This window comes from Notolabrus celidotus, chromosome 9 (assembly GCF_009762535.1).
Source record: "Notolabrus celidotus isolate fNotCel1 chromosome 9, fNotCel1.pri, whole genome shotgun sequence".
NCBI classification, from domain to species: Eukaryota; Metazoa; Chordata; class Actinopteri; order Labriformes; family Labridae; genus Notolabrus; species Notolabrus celidotus.
Window position 1 is genome coordinate 22574314 of NC_048280.1, and position 19496 is coordinate 22593809.

Sequence of the window (19496 nt, forward strand, 5' to 3'; positions counted from 1 at the left end):
AAGGATGAAACTTTATGTTTATTTATTAAAACCAATACAATAACTGAACAGCCAGATGCATTCACAGGCATTAAATTCTCTTCTTCAATATGAGAATAAAAGCTCCAACCAAAAAAAATAAACTTGTGTGAACAAGGGCATTCACTGTGTTTGAGTTCAATTTGTGATTTACACACATTTATGTTCAGGCTTCATTCCTCCTTCCTTCAATTTGCTAATTACATCAGGCAATTTTCAGAGAGCTGGGTTGATAGAGCAAGTCACGTTTTGGGGACTCTGGGCCCACAATCTGTCTTTGACCACAGCTTAGTCACATAAAGTATGTGGCAGGAGGCCAACAATAATTTTGCTAACCCTTTTTTAATTGTAGGTGGGTCATTCCGAAATGCCCAGTAGAAAGCATTAGCCACTGAACTGCAACTGACAAGGGCAAGTTTCCCACCAGAAAGAGGCACCTTGCAGGCAGAGCAGGAACTCACAGAAAGAAAAACAGAAGTGTTTTAGAAATGGTGCCATGTTTTAATTTGAGCTGCCACCGTTTATACAATTCTATAACAAAGAATATCTAATTTGCTTCTGAATATAAATGTAAACTTTTAAACAAAGTGTGACATTTCTGTGCTGAGAGTCATAAATAATTCAGTCAGCTACTTATTTGATTATGTTTGCTAATTTTGTGACCATGTCAAGCAATTATTTAGCAATTTCTGCCTTTCTCTCTACTTACCTGGTTCACTGGTTCACTGAGTGGCTAATGGTATTTTAACTTGACCAAATTATGAGAGCTTTTCTGAAGTGGCCACAGCACAATTGGTTCAATATGTTTCACAGTTAAAAAATTCAAACAAAGCAACTTTCCCAGGAATTCACCGGCCCCGTTTTTGTTCTCAAGGATTCATCATTTAGAACGTGGAAATGAAGAAATGTACATGCTCCTCCCTCTATTACTCTTGCTTTAAATTGTCCTTTTTTGACAGCTGACTAACAATCATCATTACGGCTCAAACAGTAACCTTTGAGAATGCCCATAAATCTTGTTAAAACAACCAAAACTGTCTCTCGTGCTTTTTTCCCCACAAGAAGCAACCTGTCAGTAAGCACACACCATCTGTACATAGTTAGAGCCGTATGCACACAGATGGCAGCCAAACACTCCCGAAGTTGCTCCGTCCGCACGTCTAACCTTACAAAGCAAACTAATTAACAGTAAAATGCAGAGAGTGGGAAGGAGCAGTATGAAAGAGTTTGCAATGACTCTAATGAGGGGAGAGAGAGAAGGGTCATCTATATAGTAATGCCAGAGGGATGGGGGACTTCTACTGAGGCTGGGGTTTACTGCCCTCTTTAAGATCCATATTAAATGAGGGCTACTTATCGCCATGCCTCTGTCCCAGCACACAAGCCTTTAACAGCATGGTGCGGGGCATAGGGCAAGCACTGAAAGGAGGGAGATGAGTGCTGGTGGAGCTGGGAAAGGAGGGAGGGGACCCTGATTTGCCAAATAAGATATTGCTGGGAGCAGTTCCTGTTTCATACTTAACTGTAACACCGTCTCATGTGGTTCAGTGATCAGTTTGCTACAGGTCCAAGATATTGTTAAAACTGATGATTTAATCCTCCTGTTATGTTCGTTTCTCTGGAACAGCAATAATGTTCCTGGGTCAAATTGACCCGGGGCATATTCAATTGTCTAAAAATGTCAGAACCCAAAAATCCCAATACACATTTTTTTATCTTATTTTTAACTCCATTACTAACCATTTAAATCAAGACTAGTCCATTGGTGTTCTTTAATTCTCACAGATCATGGTTCAATGAGAATAACTCACTCGTTTTCATTCAAATGAATGTTAAAACTTTTTTTAATATACATTGGAAAGCCCTAAATATAAATACAATAGTTGTACATGATATAGATTTTTGTTTACTTTATTTTACATTTTTATTTTTTTAATGAGGTGATGTTGATAAATTAACATGACACCTCTTCTGTCACATACTGCACATATTTTTATGCTGTATTTAGCTGGTTTGGAAGGCATATATTGCCTAAAAGACTTTTAAAAGGGTCAATTTGACCCGCAACATAACAGAAGGGTTAATGAGTGAATACTACTGTACCAATGCTCAGGTTGAATTAACCTCTTGTGACTAAACTGGCTAACACTTTACCAGCTGTGTGCAACTAAAAGATGAGCAAAAGAATATTCTGTTTCTTCCTTTTATATGATTATCAGCCACTGAAAGGACTTGTGTATTGTGCTTGTTGTTGCTTTTGCGTGAAACTCTGCAGCCACACTTCCAGTGCCCTACCACACTGATGAAATTCATTTTGTGAAAAGGAGGACAACTCCTTGGAAAGTTAATTAGTAGGAAACAAGCAGAGGAAAAAGCAGGAAACGAGAAATGACCCAGCTGCCAAAAGTAATAACGTTTTCATTATTTATTTCATTATTCATTTGTGGATGTGTTCAGACAGAATTAATAATAGAAATCCCTGAGAGGAAAATGTTTGTGCTGGAACCCTATTACGAGCAGGCCAAGTCCAGTGGCACAGTTAGTTAACATGCACAAATGTACTGCCCCTGACAAATAACATATCAAGTGGTGCCCTGCATTATTTTGTGCTCTCAAACCTCTCGCTTTCAATTTGTTGCGTTCATTTAATTGTTTCAGTCAGGGTTAAGGTTGTTTTCAAACCGCTGCACTCCCTGCTACCTCCATGGAGAAACAATACAATTCAAGAATAAGCTACAGCTATAAATTAATCAATTGCTGCCAAATGCTGTGACAACTATATCGCAATAATCACCATGGCATCCACTTAAATGCGCGTGGCTCTGTTTTCATTTTAAAGTGAGATGTCCATTGCTCCCTGAGAAAGCCTGTAATGAAGCACAGAATCAATTAGAAGTCCCTTTGGAGAGGGGAATTTGTGCTGTTCCATTACACAATTCTTTTTAGTCCAAAAATTACTCTGCATGATATTCCCTGATCTGGCCTGTGTTTGCTTTTTCTCACTGTTTACTGCAACACTTCCAGGCCAACTCACATTTGATTTTCCCCACTGAGATTTCCAAACACACTCCCCAATACACACTCCGGAGAAAATAAGGCCGGAACAGAGTAGTGGCGAATCATTCAGGCTGTCCAAAGATCTCTATTACAAAAGCAGATTTTTATTTTCACTTCCAACACAGACAGCTCTGATAAAAAGCATGTCAAAGGCAAATGGGATGACTGGTTTTTCTCTTGGCATATTATTTCTCACTTATCAAATGTGTTTCCCTTACCAACCTCCACAACCACAACCTTCCCACCCAATTCCTGGCTTTACTGTACTGAGGAAAATTGAGAACGGATGGCGAGGGACAAAGTGCCTCATTGGATCAATCTAAATATCTATAGAAGATCTGGTGGAGTTGGTGTGTGTGAGGAAAAAATGACATGAAAAAAATATATAATAATAGAGCCTTTGCCATGTGTCAGTTTCTACATTAGCCATACGCAAGGCATTTCTTTCTTCTTCTCTCTGCTGCATAAAGCACAAGGGCCATGGCCATGTGTGAATAATCACACAGAGGGCCTCAGAGGTGCCCTCACCGCCTTACAAGAGGCTGGGTGCAAGGGCAGATGGGGGAGGCGCAGGTTGACGGAGGCTGAGAGGGGGGGTAGTTGTAAACGTTAACACGTTGAGGATTTGGATATCCTCACAAGCTTGTCTCATTAGCTTCTAATTGGCAAGACTCTCCCCCATCTTTTGTTCTCAATAACGTTTGTCTTTTTTTATTTTCCGGAGTGAAGGCAGAGGAGGAAGATGATGGTGAAACACATACTTAGTGTCCTGCATGCTCCACTGCAAGAGTTAAGCCCACATTACAGAAGCATAAACACTTCTGTCCTGTGATTAACCTTAAAAAGCAACTGAGTGAAAAAAAAAAAAGAGAGAAGAAACGGTCAACCTGCTCGAGCAAATTAGCACAGAGATCAAGGGGGAGAGTGAGGTAGAAAGGACAAAAACATTGAGTGAGAGAGAGGGCAAGAAGCAAGGACAGAGGTTATTTTCCCCTTTCCCCCTTTTCCACTCATTCACCTTTCCCAACTGGGAAATCGTAGAAAAACATCAACACAGCTAAACGGCAAATTATTACTACAGCTCCCCCTCTGTGCTGGGTCCAAAGCAGACATATTGGAGTTGTCATGCAGAGGGTTGGCCAATACTTCTCCAGAATTATTCAGAGTATTGCACTCTTTGACAAACATTAAACAAGACAACAAAATGTATAGGCAAAGGTGCATTCGCCTAAAGGCCCACATGGCTTTAAAGAAAGACGGGAAGAAGGAGAAAATGAGAAAATAGCTCTCCGTATTAACAACAGTTTCCTGACAGTCCAAGTGAATTATACATTTTCAGAAGTAGCCACTCAAGTCTTTATGAACCCCTCTCCTCAATGCAGATGCTGGCATGCTGGCTGGATTAAAAAGAAGAGTCATGTGTGCACCTTGAGGATTTGTTTTCTGCCATTGTGTGTGTCTGTCTTCCTGTTTCCATCCGTCTCCCTCTGCCTTTATCTCTCACTTTCTTTTCCTTTGATTCTACAGAGATGTAACCGTGCCCTGAATGCCAATAAATATCAGGTGGATATCAGGTCATTTGTCCGTTCCTGTTACTTTTGGAGGATTTCTCTTTGCTAAAAGATATTGGATTTCAGAACCAAGTCACTCCGGGCAAAACTATGCCTGCAGTAATCTATTTTAATGGACATCATTTAATTGAATAGACAGAGCGATGCATGTCTCCATGTTCGGATTTTTATAACTTGAAGAATAAAGGATATATCGATACGTTCTTTTACTGACGAGTGGTATAAAATCATGCACTTTAAAAAATCCAGACTATGCTCTGAAGTCGCACCATGTCAGTGCAGCCCTAGAATTTCTTTAAGTTGTTTTAGGTTAAGGAGGGAACTATGTGTTCACAGCTGAGGAATGAGGGAGGCACCTGAGCTTAACTTGTAAGTGGTGCTTACCAATAGCAGTCATCGAGAAACACTGGAGAACAGTGCAAAAGTAACATGATGGTTACAATTACTGTGAGAGTGAGTGCTCTGTTTTATGTTAAGAGAGACGTCAGAGAGAAGGAGGGAAGGAGGGGGGTAGAAAAACTAAGTCATAGCCCTCAGATGCTGTTTAACACCTGACACCAAGGCCTGACAAAGGTTCACAGCTAATATGGAAAAAGAACAGAAAAAAGGAACGTGACGGGGTAAAAAAAGATAATCCTCCTTTTTGAATAACATAGAAACATCATTACAGCTTTGTGTACATGAATAAAAGTAACCATTTCTAACTGAAGACATCTGACTTCCAACACGATGCATCGGTCTCACAAAAGCATGCCCCCTTGTAGAAAATAAGGGTAGGTCACAAACGGCCAGCACATGAGTCCTTGGCTTCATCCAACATCCAACAGATCAAGGGCCTCGAACTAAAGCAGTACTGACACTGACCTCACTGAGACCCGGCAACTGAAACAGCTTTAACAAGGTATTAGCAGGCACCTCTGTATACCCTCCAACAGTCAGGCCAGGTCTAAAGAAACACAGCTGCACAGGGTGTTTTTCAGGGCGGAGGGCAAACTTGCAAGCAACATGGTGCCCCCTGGCTTAGCTCAAGGGTGCAGCTGGAAGTTCAAGAATCCAAAGCAGTGAGGCCAAGTTCACCAAGATTATTATTACCTCTCTCTGCCGAAGCGTTACTTCTTCTCCATTTCTGAATATCAACTTTGAGATGTTTTACACACACTAAACAGGCGGGTTCTTTCATTGTAAGAACACAATGTTCATACTGAAATGTATGCATTCCTTATGATAATAATAGGTATGAGTTTATTTGCCCTCTAAGAATGTTGCATAGCTGTGTGTGTGTGTGTGTGTGTGTGTGTGTGTGTGTGTGTGTGTGTGTGTGTGTGTGTGTGTGTGTGTATGCATGCACAAGCACGTATGGCGGTCGTCTCTGTGTGACTGTGGGCGTCTGGAGGAGAGAGAAGCCTCATCTGTTACCAGCCCAGCCCGGCCGGCCCGCCGCGTGAAGTAGAACGACAGGGTGTCACTGCCGACGACAGTGATGGATGCCCTAAATTCTGTAGGCAACTTGGGCAATTGGACACATTAACAACAGGCACCTGCTTTCCCCCATACAAATCTATTAAAAGATAACAGGAATGGCGGCTCCCACACTATTAGTAAATTATAGCTCTGTCTGAGTGTGAGGTAAGTGTGGGCCTCCCTTCTCCCTACCTACCCCGTCTCCTCCACTCTGCCATTCTTTTCATTAGCAGTCTCATAGTGCCACCCAGTGGTCGCAATTTATAATGCTTTTCTAAAAAATTGGAGCAATATTTAAAAGTGGACAGAAATATCAACAGAAAATATTGAGTTTATATAAAGGTTATTCTTTCCACCCATATCTGAGAATATAATTTGTTTACAAGAAAATAAATGACAATTTACAGACATTTTTAGACCATTCATTTTGTCTTATTTGTATAAATAAGTTCCATAATGGCCAAATTATCATAATTTAAAAATGTGTCATAAATCACACCAGCAATTATTCATTGTCAGTCTTGCAATCTGAAAACCTAAATCCAACATATACCATTCATATTATTTGCCATGACAACAATTATTTACAGATGATTGTTTAATGTTGTCGCTGATCGTCTCTTTCAGAGAAGGGGAGTGTGTGCGTGTGTGTGCGTGTGTGTGCGTGTGTGTGCGTGTGTGTGCATGTGTGTGTGTGTGTGTGCGTGTGTGTGGATTACACATTTGTGTTCTTCTTCGCCACGTTTGGATCAAAAACAAACCGGACTGGTTGAAGTGGACGACCACAGATCTGAGACGATTTGGTAATGTATTACTACTATGACCTACTCAAGGCCTCCTCTATTAAAACATTAACAAGAGACCCGTACTCTATATGTGACACCATTACGACATGCTGTGGGCTGGAGCTCAGGTACGCCACATAAACGTGTGTCACATAAATTTGCTGTGGGTAAATATTTCTATGTCGGTGAAGGGTGTATGTGTTTGCGAGATGGTCAAGAGTAAAGGGAGGACAAGACCAGTAAATACTTTTACAACAGGCAATTTGTCAGGATGTGTAAATGTCTCCAATTCCCAACAGCACTGGAGTAAAATTTACAGTCAGTCTGGAAGTGACAATGCACAAAAAAGGACCACTTTTTACTCTCTCTCATCTCCCTTGGACCACTAAAACCTTCCCATAAATCTCCGCCGGTCCCCCCAGATGTCTGCTGTTGTCAGATATCATGCCTTGACAATGCCTTCCACCATCATTGTCTTGACAGAAATATGATATGTGAAACTGCAATGTCACATCACTTAACATGATTTAGCCTAAGCTAGCCGGCACCATTTTAATCAATCAAAAATGTCACCTTTTTCCCTGTAATGATAGCAGAGGTATAAGATCCTTGTGTTGGGGTGATCTATAAGACTTATCTCAGCTACTGATTTATGACCACTGCAAGCTAATGTACTAAAGGAGCTTCCTCCCTTCCTGTCAGTGGGGTTTCTATCAAAGTGGCAAGTAAGTAGGCCGGTATTACCTCATGGGCAAGGGAGAAGACACTTCACCCCATGTCATTTTGTGTGTAAACTCTGTAAACATAAAACATTGTGTGTTTGAAACCCTGGACTACAGCGAGGTCTGTTACAAAGCATTTACACACCGACAGAAAAAACTGTGCTTGACAAGCAAATCAAAAACTTGATGCAGGCAGAAAAAATTGAATAAAACCTCAAAATTATGCTTAACACTCCTGTTACGTTGCAGGTCATTTTGACCCATTTTAAAGTTCAAAAATCTTTAGAAAAATGCTAAAATTATTTTTTCGGTATGAAACTTCTTCGGCTTGGCTTAATTAGCGCAATCAACATATAGAATAATTTATCAACATCACTTCATAAAAAATGAAATAAAATGCAAAATAAAACTAACAAAAATCTAAGTCATGTAAAACTATTGTATTTATATTTAGGTCTTTCCAATGTACATTAAGAAGTTTTAACATGAATTTTCATGAAAAAACGAGTGAGTCATCCTCATTGACCATGATCTGTGAGAATTCAAGAACACCATTGCACTAAATATTGATTTAAATGGTTAGTAATGAAGTTAATAATGAGATTATTTACTGGGATTATTATTGGGGTTCTGACACTTTTAGATCATTAAATATTCCCCAGGTCAAATTGACCCAGGAACATTTTTGCTGTCCCTGAGAAACAAACATAACAGGAGGGTTAAATCAAATTTAAATCATTACAATATTGCTGGCATGCAATAACAGACCACAAATAGTGTCAGAGGGAAATTGGACTGGTACCTGTAATCCCAATGGAGTGGCTAGATCCACAAGCCATCAACTTCACCCTTCTCAGCCCAACTGGTGTGAACTCTCTCATGTGAGCCTCGGCAGTATCAATGTCCTTTCGTCTGCCACGTCCAGTCTGGCCGAGCTCCCCGCTACCCCAGCAAAGCAGATTCATTTTCAACTCGCACTGTAAAGAAAGACAGAGAAGAGGGATGTTTGAAGAAACATAGGGTCATTTGAGCTAGTTGCTTGGTATTTCTTTGTAAGTTAAAACGTAATTTCATTCAGAAAACAAGAGCTTTGATTATGTAGAGAATCAGCTTTCTATAAGGTTAGAGCTCAGGGTAAGAACTATGGCCCCCTATTGCTGCACAGCACACATAAATTATCATACAATTAATCATATGGTATTATAAAAATGATACAGTCAGTATATATAACAGACGAGGTTCAACTAACAGTCTGATAAAAACAATAAAATGGTTTAAATAAATAGCTGTTCATATAGCATCAGTGTTTCAGTCAGCTTTAAGCTTGCAAGAAAACAATCTTGAGTTCCCAGCCTTATTTGTAATGAACTGAGGATCCGATGCAGATCACCAATAGTCCCCTCTACATGTTTATTTACAATCTGCCCTCTGTGCTAATTAGAACGTGACCCTGCACTCGCATGCAAACACACATGGAAGCTACGTGTAAGTGCTTGCATACACACAACAGACACGCACACACCCCAGAGCAATATCACCACACAATTCCATCCGACTGATATTGGAATTTTCCGAAAGAGCAAACCAATAGATAACCTATTACAAAACTATAAGAGATCGATAGCTAATTTCTTTGCATTGATTACCACTTGGACATTTAACATGCGCCCTGTGGCCACAATGTGTGTTCCGCGAGCTTAGATCCCCATTGGCCCTCATGAGTATTAAAATTATCGATTCAGACAGAGGACTAAAAATGTCAAGCTGTTCATTAATCTTAATAAAGACTGGACTTGACCAAGGCACCCTTTTTCCCCAATGCAGGGATACAACCTATCCAGCTGGAAGCACATACACGGCATAGATTAATGAGCTTCTACTGAAGGATGTGATTTAAGTCTTTGCCATTAATAGATCAATTACAAAAGAACAAGCCTTTTATAACGGTACTTACTTTTACCTCGCGTGCAACTCAACACAACATTTTCAGATTCTAAATTGACTGTCGCACATATCTGTAGATGCATTTCAAAGAAACTTCAGAAAACAGGCGGAACACTAATGAGGCCTTTGAGTGAGATGTTGCTGCATCTGCTGTTAAGCTACAGATGGCCCTCCGCAGTCCATGATGGACAAATGTTATCAGGCACTGCCTAAGAGCCAGTTACATCTCGGTTTTATGTAAAAGAGCTTCAAAGCACGCAGGTCTGTCCTTAGCTTAATGAGAGCCTTAAGCAGGATTTGATTTGCTCACTTTTCTTGCTTTTAATTACTTTTTTATTTCTCCCACACGTTTCATGATCCCAGCTGAGTGGCATTTAAGCCGTGGCTAAGATTTGCCACATGCATATCCACAAATGAAGTAGACTGAATCCAGATTCAGCAGATGACCAGTTGTCGTTTCTGCAGAAGTTCTACAGAACAGAGATTTTAAACCAGTAGGGGGAAAACAGTTCACTGGAATCATAGACTGTATAAATAATGAATGTAGCATCCGTGACGTCAGACATCTGTTTCTGAAGCCATTCGTCTGCGGGTGCCATATTGGAAGTGATGAACTCAACCTAACTGCTGTGGAGCCAGTGTAACGTAAAGAGGCGGGCTTTGAGCCTCCTATCCAACAGCTACAGTGTTCCCGCCTTTCAATCAAGTCAGCTGTGCCTCTCATAATGGAAAACTTGTCGTCTTAATATCTTCGAATTTGGCACACTATGGAAAAATTCATCAAATTCTCACGTCTACAACGTGGAGTTTCTGTGCAGCTGTGTCGCTCTTGTTGTTCCGTTTGTTTTCACTATCGGGAGTTTGCACTCCTACTAGCTAGAGGTTGGGTTCTCAAACTTTTTGGAGCCAGGGACCCCTTACAGGTGAGAAAATTGTCCAAGGCCCCCTCATAATTGTAAGATTAAGCACATTAGTGATGTGTCATGATCAAAAGCTGCAGCTCTGAGAGCCGATGCTTTATAGTGAATCAGAAGAGCCGGCTCACATCGAGAGAGAGCCGGCTCCCAGTTTATTCCTTTCGCTGCTTAGCTCACACAGCGCTCAGCCCCAGCCTGCTCACAACAGAACTTTGTTTTGATTGGTCAGCATGGCGGCCATGCGGACAATCACATGTGAGGATATAGGATTCAGGTGATGGAGGGGAGGCTGTGTATCGTGGCTACATCTGTTCCTTCAGAGAGAGTCTTCTTGAAGACCGGGCAAATACTCACTGAGAGGAGAAATCGGATCAGCCCATCCAAACTGAGGCATCTGATTTTTCTCAATGCCAACCTGAGGACATTCATAATGATTGCTCCAGTTTGGTTCTATTTGCATGAGTTTGGTTCTGCTTCTGTTTGCTCAAGTTTGGTTCTGGTTCTGTTTGCTTGAGTTTGGTTCTGGTTCTGTTTGCTTGAGTTTGGTTCTGGTTCTGGTTCTGGTTCTGTTTGCTTGAGTTCAGTTCTGGTTCGGTTCTGGTACAGTTCTGGTACGGTTCTGGTTCGGTTCTGGTTCGGTTCTGGTTCGGTTCTGGTTGGATTTTCTTGAGTTTGGTTCTGGTTCTGTTTGCTTGAGTTCCGTACAGTTCTGGTTCTGGTACGGTTCGGTTCTGGTTCAGTTCTGGTTCAGTTCTGATTCAGTTCTGTTATGGTTCTGGTTCTGGTTGGGTTTTCTTGAGTTTGGTTCTGGTTCTGTTTGCTTGAGTTCGGTTCTGGTTCGGTTCAGGTACGTTTCTGTTCTGGTTCTGGTTCGGTACAGTTCTGGTTCGGTTCTGGTTCAGTTCTGGTTCGGTTCTGGTACGGTTCTGGTTCGGTTCTGGTTCAGGTCTGGTTCTGTTTGCTTGAGTTTGGTTCTGGTACGGTTCGGTTCTGGTTCGGTTCTGGTTCGGTTCTGGTTCGTATCTGGTTCGGTTCTGGTTCGGTTCTGGTTCAGTTTGGTACAGTTCTGGTTCTGGTACGGTTCGGTTCTGGTTCGGTTCTGGTTCGGTTCTGGTTCAGGTCTGTTACGGTACTGGTTCTGGTTGGGTTTTCTTGAGTTTGGTTCTGGTTCTGTTTGCTTGAGTTCGGTTCTGGTTCGGTTCAGGTACGGTTCTGTTCTGGTTCTGGTTCGGTACAGTTCTGGTTCAGTTCTGGTTCAGTTCTGGTTCAGTTCTGGTTCGGTTCTGTTCAGGTCTGATCAGTTCTGGTTGGTTTGCTTGAGTTTGGTTCTGGTTCGTTGCTTAAGTTTAGTTGTGGTTCTAACCCTACCCTAACCCTAATCATAACCCTAACCCTAACCCTAACCATAAACCTAACCCTAACCCTAATCATAACTCTAATCCTAACCATAAACCTAACCCTAACCCTAAACCTAACCCTATCCTAACCCTAATCCTAACCATAAACCTAACCCTAACCCTAGTCCTAACCCTAAACCTAACCTAACCCTAAACCTAACCCTAACCCTAACCCTAACCCTAATCCTAACCCTAATCCTAACCCTAAACCTACCCTAACCCTAATCCTAACCCTAACCCTAACCCTAATCCTAACCCTAACCCTAACCCTAATCCTAACCCACCCTAACCCTAATCCTAACCCTAACCCTAATCCTAACCCGAAACCTAGCCCTAACCCTAACCCTAACGCTAACCCTAATCCTAACCCTAACCCTAACCCTAATCCTAACCCTAATCCTAATCCTAACCCTACCCTAATCCTAACCCTAATCCTAACCCTAACCCTAATCCTAACCCTAACCCTAACCCTACCCTAATCACAACCCTAACCCTTAACCTAACCCTAATCCTAACCCTAATCGTAACCCTAACCCTAACCCTAATCCTAACCCTAAACCTAACTCTAACCCTAACCCTAACCCTAACCCTAATCCTAACCCTAATCACAACCCTAACCCTAAACCTAACCCTAACCCTAACCCTACCCTAACCCTAATCATAACCCTAACCCCAATCACAACCCTAATCCTAACCCTAACCCTAAATCTAAATCTAACCCTAATCATAACCCTAACCCTAACCCTAACCTAATCCTAACCCTAATCACAACCCTAACCCTAATCCTAACCCTAACCCTAATCATAACTCTAACCCTAACCCTAATCCTAACCCCAATCACAACCCTAACCCTAACCCTAATCCTGACCCTAATCCTAATCACAACCCTAACCCTAAAACTAACCCTAACCCTAATCATAACTCTAACCCTAAACCTAACCCTAACCCCAATCACAACCCTAATCCTAACCCTAACCCTAACCCTAAATCTAAACCTAACCCTAACCCTAATCCTAACCCTAATCACAACCCTAACCCTAACCCTAATCATAACCCTAATCACAACCCTAACCCTAATCCTGACCCTAATCCTAATCACAACCCTAACCCTAAACCTAACCCTAATCCTAATCCTAACCCTAATCATAACTCTAACCCTAAACCTAACCCTAACCCTAATAATAACTCTAACCCTAACGCTAATCCTAACCCCAATCACAACCCTAACCCTAATCATAACTCTAACCCTAACCCTAATCCTAACCCCAATCACAACCCTAACCCTAATCCTAACCCTAACCCTAATCCCAACCCTAACCCTAATCCTGACCCTAATCCTAATCACAACCCTAACCCTAAACCTAACCCTAACCCTAATCAAAACTCTAACCCTAAACCTAACCCTAACCCTAACCCCAATCACAACCCTAATCCTAACCCTAACCCTAAATCTAAACCTAACCCTAATCATAACCCTAACCCTAACCCTAACCCTAATCACAACCCTAACCCTAATCACAACCCTAACCCTAATCATAACCCTAATCCTAACCCTAACCCTAATCCTGACCCTAATCCTAATCACAACCCTAACCCTAAACCTAACCCTAACCCTAACCCTAATCATAACTCTAACCCTAAACCTAACCCTAACCCTAATCATAACTCTAACCCTAACCCTAATCCTAACCCCAATCACAACCCTAACCTTAACCCTAATCCCAACCCTAACCCTAATCCCAACCCTCACCCTTAACCTAACCCTAACCCTAATCACAACCCTAACCCTAATCCTAACGCCAATCACAACCCTAACCCTAATCCTAACCCTAACCCTAATCATAACCCTAACCCTAACCCTAATCCTAACCCTAATCATAACCCTAAACCTAACCCTAACCCTAATCCTAACCCTAACCCTAATCCCAACCCTAACCCTAATCCTAATCCTAACCCTAACCATAACCCTAATCCCAACCCTAACCCTAATCCTAAACCTAACCCTAATCACAACCCTAACCCTAATCACAACCCTAACCCTAATCCTAACCCCAATCACAACCCTAACCCTAACCCTAATCCTAACCCTAATCATAACCCTAACCCTAACCCTAATCCTAACCCTAACCCTAATCATAACCCTAAACCTAACCCTAACCCTAATCCTAACCCTAAGCCTAACCCTAATCCCAACCCTAACCCTAACCCTACGCCTAACCTAACCCTAATCCTAACCCTAATTCCAACCCTAACCCTAACCCTAACCCTAATCCTAACCCTAATCCCAACCCTAAGCCTAAACCTAACCCTAATCACAACCCTAACCCTAATCACAACCCTAACCCTAAACCCTAATCACAACCCTAACCCTAATCACAACCCTAACTCTAACCCTAATCACAACCCTAACCCTAATCACAACCCTAACTCTAACCCTAATCACATCCCTAACCCTAATCACAACCCTAACCCTAAACCCTAATCACAACCCTAACCCTAATCACAACCCTAACTCTAACCCTAATCACAACCCTAACCCTAAACCCTAATCACAACCCTAAACCTAATCACAACCCTAACCCTAATCACAACCCTAAACCTAATCACAACCCTAACCCTAATCACAACCCTAACCCTAATCACAACCCTAATCCTAACCCTAATCACAACCCTAACCCTAATCACAACCCTAACCCTATCCTAACCCTAGGGTTAGGGTTAGAATGGTTTTGTAACAGAATAAATGCACCAAATTGGTCAATTATAAGTCTTCTCATAAAAACACTGTACGAAAAAGGGTTTTCAACACAAACCATTAGTTTTTGCAAAGTTGAGGCAAAAAATACGGCTACAAAAGATCCTAAATTAAGAGCCGTTCGGGAGTCGCTGCTCTTTGGGAGCCGAGGTTAAAAGAGCCGGCTCTCTAAAAAGATCCGAACTTCCCATCAGCCGAACAAGCACATGCTTACTACCATTTGCACTCTTAGTTTCCCTTGGAACTATTTGTATTGTAAAACATATCAATGTTAATACTTCAGACCTGTACCATAGTGATAAACAGATAACACTTCAATTTGAATCAAGTAAATACCACTTGTTTACTTTAAAACAGAGGGTCATTTCATTCCTTGTGGACTCAACATGACAGCATTTATACTTTTCAAGTAATTGATCTTAAACGCTTTCAGAAAATTAACAGTAGCAAGACTCACATATCCCTTCGAGCCACCAATTGGTATCATAACAATGGTGTATATGCTGTTTTGTAATGACATAGCACAATTTTAAAATGTATTAGAAATTTATTCAAATTATTTCAAGGACCCCCATGCTATGGTTCGCGGACCGCCAGGGGTCCCAGGACCCCACTTTGAGAACAACTGAGCTAGAGTAAGGTAATTGAGCTCTCAGCCTGCAGAGAAAGTTGTGAGGCACAGACCCCCAAGCTCTCTGCCCGACTCCACTGGTCACACTATAACTTAAATATAAGACTCTTTGAATCAAAAGAGCACTCTACAAGGTTCATGTACCATAAATCTACACAATATACCCCTGTTTTCTGTGAATGCATGATTATGAAGTGAAGGAGAAAAGATGTGAAAAAAGTTGCGCAGTGTCGCTGTCTTTTCCAGCACAGCGTGCACTCAACTTTCAATGAATGGGGATGTGTTTTGTTAATCGGGCCAGGTCGCACGCAGCCATGTTGGAATAATTTTCCAGGACTATATGTCATTTTCCAGGACATTTGGCTTTTTCTCCCATTTTCCAGGTGTTTTCCAGTACTGGAAAACTGGTCAACTGTTTTCCAGGTTTTCCAGGACGCGTGGGAACCCTGTAAAAAACTTTGTGGCACTAGAAAAACTACGCAAGGCTACAGATAACTTCCATGCAAAACAACTTTACTGTAAAATTTCCACACAAGAACATTTTAACAATACAGAAAAAATGTAAAATAATAAACAAAAATAAATATATATGTATATGAAAATATAAATACAACTAGAATAAAAATTAGGACATTGTAAAAGTGTGAATGCAAAATTGTACTACCTCAACTGGTGTTTCTATACCTGAACTACTGAGCTCAGCTCCTTGGCTATAATCCACATCAAAACAATGTAAACTCATACCCGGAGATGGCATTGGTCGTTCACGTGAAGGCAGCGTGACAACTCAGACTCATGGGGCACGCAGGTGACATGTGAAAGCAGCGGTGGTAATCTGCATACAAAAACGGCTCCCAAATGAACGGCTCGCAACTGCGAATCGGTTTGCATCGTTCACTTAAAAGAGCCGTTCAAAAGACTAACTCGTTCGCGAACGCCTCTATTATCTAGGAGTTTCATGTAGACATGACATAACAACTTTTTATGTTTGGCCAATTAAAACTGAGGTAACAGCTTGAAATTGTTCTGGCTGAAATTGCAATTACTATTCATAATAGAATGAAAGGACAAATTCAAACAAGGGTGCAAATGTAATCGGTCAACTTCTGTTTGTTATTCTTCATGCAGAAAGAAACATCATGACAGACAAAAAGGAAAAATCAGCACTCAGGTACCAGAAACTCACCTGTGGCAATCCTTGAGTTCAGAACTTTTCTTTTCACCGTCTTCACAGATCACGTTTCCTTTTCTCTTTGAGATTTCCGTTGTCAGCCCCGTTTTCCCACATTGGTTGCTTCTGGTTGTCTTTTGGCCCGTACTCGTTTCCTCTTTCTTTCCCTCCAAACATTGGCAGGGCAACAGTCACCATAGCACCTTCTGTTGACAGCACAACAGAGGACGGGTTTATTCACAGCTAAAACTGGAGAAAATGTCAAAAGTGACTAGACTAAGTGAATTTACTTTTAAAGTTTAACCACAGCAAACAGAGGGCATAGTTTGTTGAGTATTAACCATTCATGTGATGGAACCATTGTAAAGACAAATCATACAATACATGCATTACTTGAAGTATGTAAAACACATTAATTACATTCCACAGTTTAGTAGTAGGTAAACAATAGATACATTGATTAAATCTAATTAATCATGTCGCATTCATGTCATTTTTGGGGTTTACATAAATAACATTCACTGTGTGTATTTTTTTCTATGCCTCATTATATGCCTAGATGTCTATAAAGCCTTACTTCAGCCAAGCACCATCAAACCCTGCATTTATAATTTGTACCTAGCTTATATACTACTTTTACTCATTTCTGCACAATGGTAACCACTCATATAAAGCCTGTTTGATATATTTGTCTCCATCTGATTAGAAGAGTAGATTCAGGGTTTTCTTTTTAATACAAACTGCAACGTATCAGAGCGCAATGACCAAATTACAGGCGTAGCACTTTGACATAAAAGTTGAAATGCTTCAAAACAGCATTTCATGTTTAGGTTCTGTAGTTCTTTAGATATGCCCTGCTCTTGCAGTGAATTTACAGTAAGTCACATGCATGTTAAAACTAAGAGTTTGCTTTTGGATAATGAAACAAACACATATGTCACAAGTGTCGCATTGACTTTTTCAGTAAAAATCAGATCAACTCAACTTTATTTATATAGCACCTTTCATACTTAAAAACAAGCAGCCCAAAGTGCTTCACAGAATAACAGAGACAGAAAACAACAGCAATGGTAAAATTATAAAAGCCATGATTATAAATAAAATACTTAAAAATAAAATCAATACAGTAAAATTAATAAAATAAGTAAAAGTGGAAAGAAAAGTTAAAAATAAGGTAGTGTTAACAAGATCAGATGAAAATAAGAAATAAATAGATAAATACATATTTAAATAAGATCAATAAATGTTAATGTAATGATTAAAATAATAATAAAAATAATAATGTAGTCCAAAAAAATAAATTACTCCAAATTAAAAGCTAGATTAAAAAGGTAAGTCTTAAATTTACTTTTGAAAACACCCAGAATCAAAAGTGTTCAATCAAAAATTTGACATGTTGTAATTTTCATTTCTTTTTTTCAAAAGGAAACACTGATTTTGTTTGTTTGTTTTTTTAATGGTGCACTTTTACTAATAAAACGTGTAAAATAAAAAAATATATCATACAATCACAAAAAAGGGCTTGTTTGGTGTCAGTTTCTCAATGCACTGATTTTCATTGTCAAACATTTGCATGTCCTTTTTGGTTGATAGGCAATGGAAAGGCTTTCCAGGTGAATCTGAGAAGTACAAAGGCTCATCCTTTTATAACCAGCTTTTAAAATTCAAACTTGCTACCGACAGTGACATTTTCCTGACAACAACTTCAACACATATTTCTGCCAATTAATTTGTTAAAGTGAAAGCCCAAACCTTCCAGGCTGTCAACAATGCAAGACAGACTCTTGTTTTCTAGAAAGTTTAAGCTAGCTTACTTTTACCTTTAGCTAGCTCACATGAGGTGTTCAACAAAGCACATAAATTAAATTGTACCTTTAAGTAACTTCAAACTGGGAACTAAAATGTATTATTAACGTTATAACAGGCTAATATACTTACAATGTCTGGAGGTCGGGGACGATACAATCAGAAGGCCCGCGTCGGCATGACAGAAAAACCCACCACCTTGAACATGGCCGGACATGCGCAGTAGGTAGTCTGTTTTATTTCAGATTTTTTTCTGAGTTCGCCAAACGCCACTTCATTAACTCATGAATTTGTCCTATCTTTTATAGTTTCAAACTTTAAAATGTATGGAAATGCACAAGTAAGCGAGGGATGCACACGCCCGAACATTGCAATTAAAGAAAAAAGTGCTATTCAAAATTGGGCGCAGCTAGCTATTAGCTACTGATAAAATAGAAGTTTTTTTTAATAAAATTACCTCCAAAGATAGTAGAAAGGACGTGTGTCTTTCGTGCATTAAATCAATTCTCAATATAAAACGATTGAATTAAAATCATGTTGAAGGCATAGACTGAATGTATTATGTATATTTATTCAGTTGACACTTCCGGCATACATGCCTTCAAATAAATGTTGGGATTCTAAGATACTTACATTTCCCTGTGAGAAACTAAAATTAACTACACAAAGTATTCAGGCATATATACCCCCACATTGTACTTAAATTACCAAAATCACACCTGTATAAGAATTTAACTATATTTGTAACTTATTTTCCTTTGTTGTTGTTGGTTTTTTTTCGCTTGTGCAGCAAATAAATTCTATCTTTGCGCAACATACAGTCTTCTTTACTAACTATAATGAAAAATAATTGTTAATGGTCTGCTCTTATCAGTCATCTTTGAACACCAATGCTGTATTCAAGTCCCATCTCTTGTCATCGACAGACTTTCCATGGAGCTCAACTCAGCTTTATTTATAAAGCACCTTTCATTCATAAAAACATGCAGCCCATGCCTCACAGAATAAGAGAGAGACAGAAAATAACAGCAATGGTAAAATTATAAAAGTCATGATTACAAATAAAATACTTTAAAATAAAAATAAAATCAATACATTAAAATTAATAAAATAAGTAACAGTGGAAAGAAAAGTTAAAAATAAGGTAGCGTTAACAAGATCAGATAAATACATAAATTAATAGATAATAAATAATTAAATAAGATAAATAAATGTTAAAGCCATGATCAAAATAAGATAAAAATAATGATGCAGTCCAGGG

The 19496-nt window shown here is 40.0% G+C and overlaps 1 protein-coding gene across 4 annotated transcripts in view; it reads right to left on the reverse strand.

Annotated features, from left to right (window-relative positions):
* The window catches only part of LOC117818931 (ultraviolet-B receptor UVR8-like), a 322536-nt gene extending 304010 nt beyond the window's left edge, over window positions 1-18526 (reverse strand). For 2 of the 4 annotated variants that reach the window (XM_034692069.1, XM_034692068.1), the window contains exons 1-3: window positions 18368-18526; window positions 16445-16635; window positions 8417-8591 (exon numbers count right to left, since the gene is read on the reverse strand). In XM_034692069.1, the coding sequence (XP_034547960.1) occupies window positions 8417-8579 (163 nt within the window). In that variant the 5' untranslated portion in view covers window positions 8580-8591; window positions 16445-16635; window positions 18368-18526. The remainder of the gene's footprint in view (window positions 1-8416; window positions 8592-16444; window positions 16636-18367) is intronic. The other 2 variants (XM_034692070.1, XM_034692071.1) reach the window with 2 other exon arrangements.
* Window positions 18527-19496: the final 970 nt, after the last annotated feature.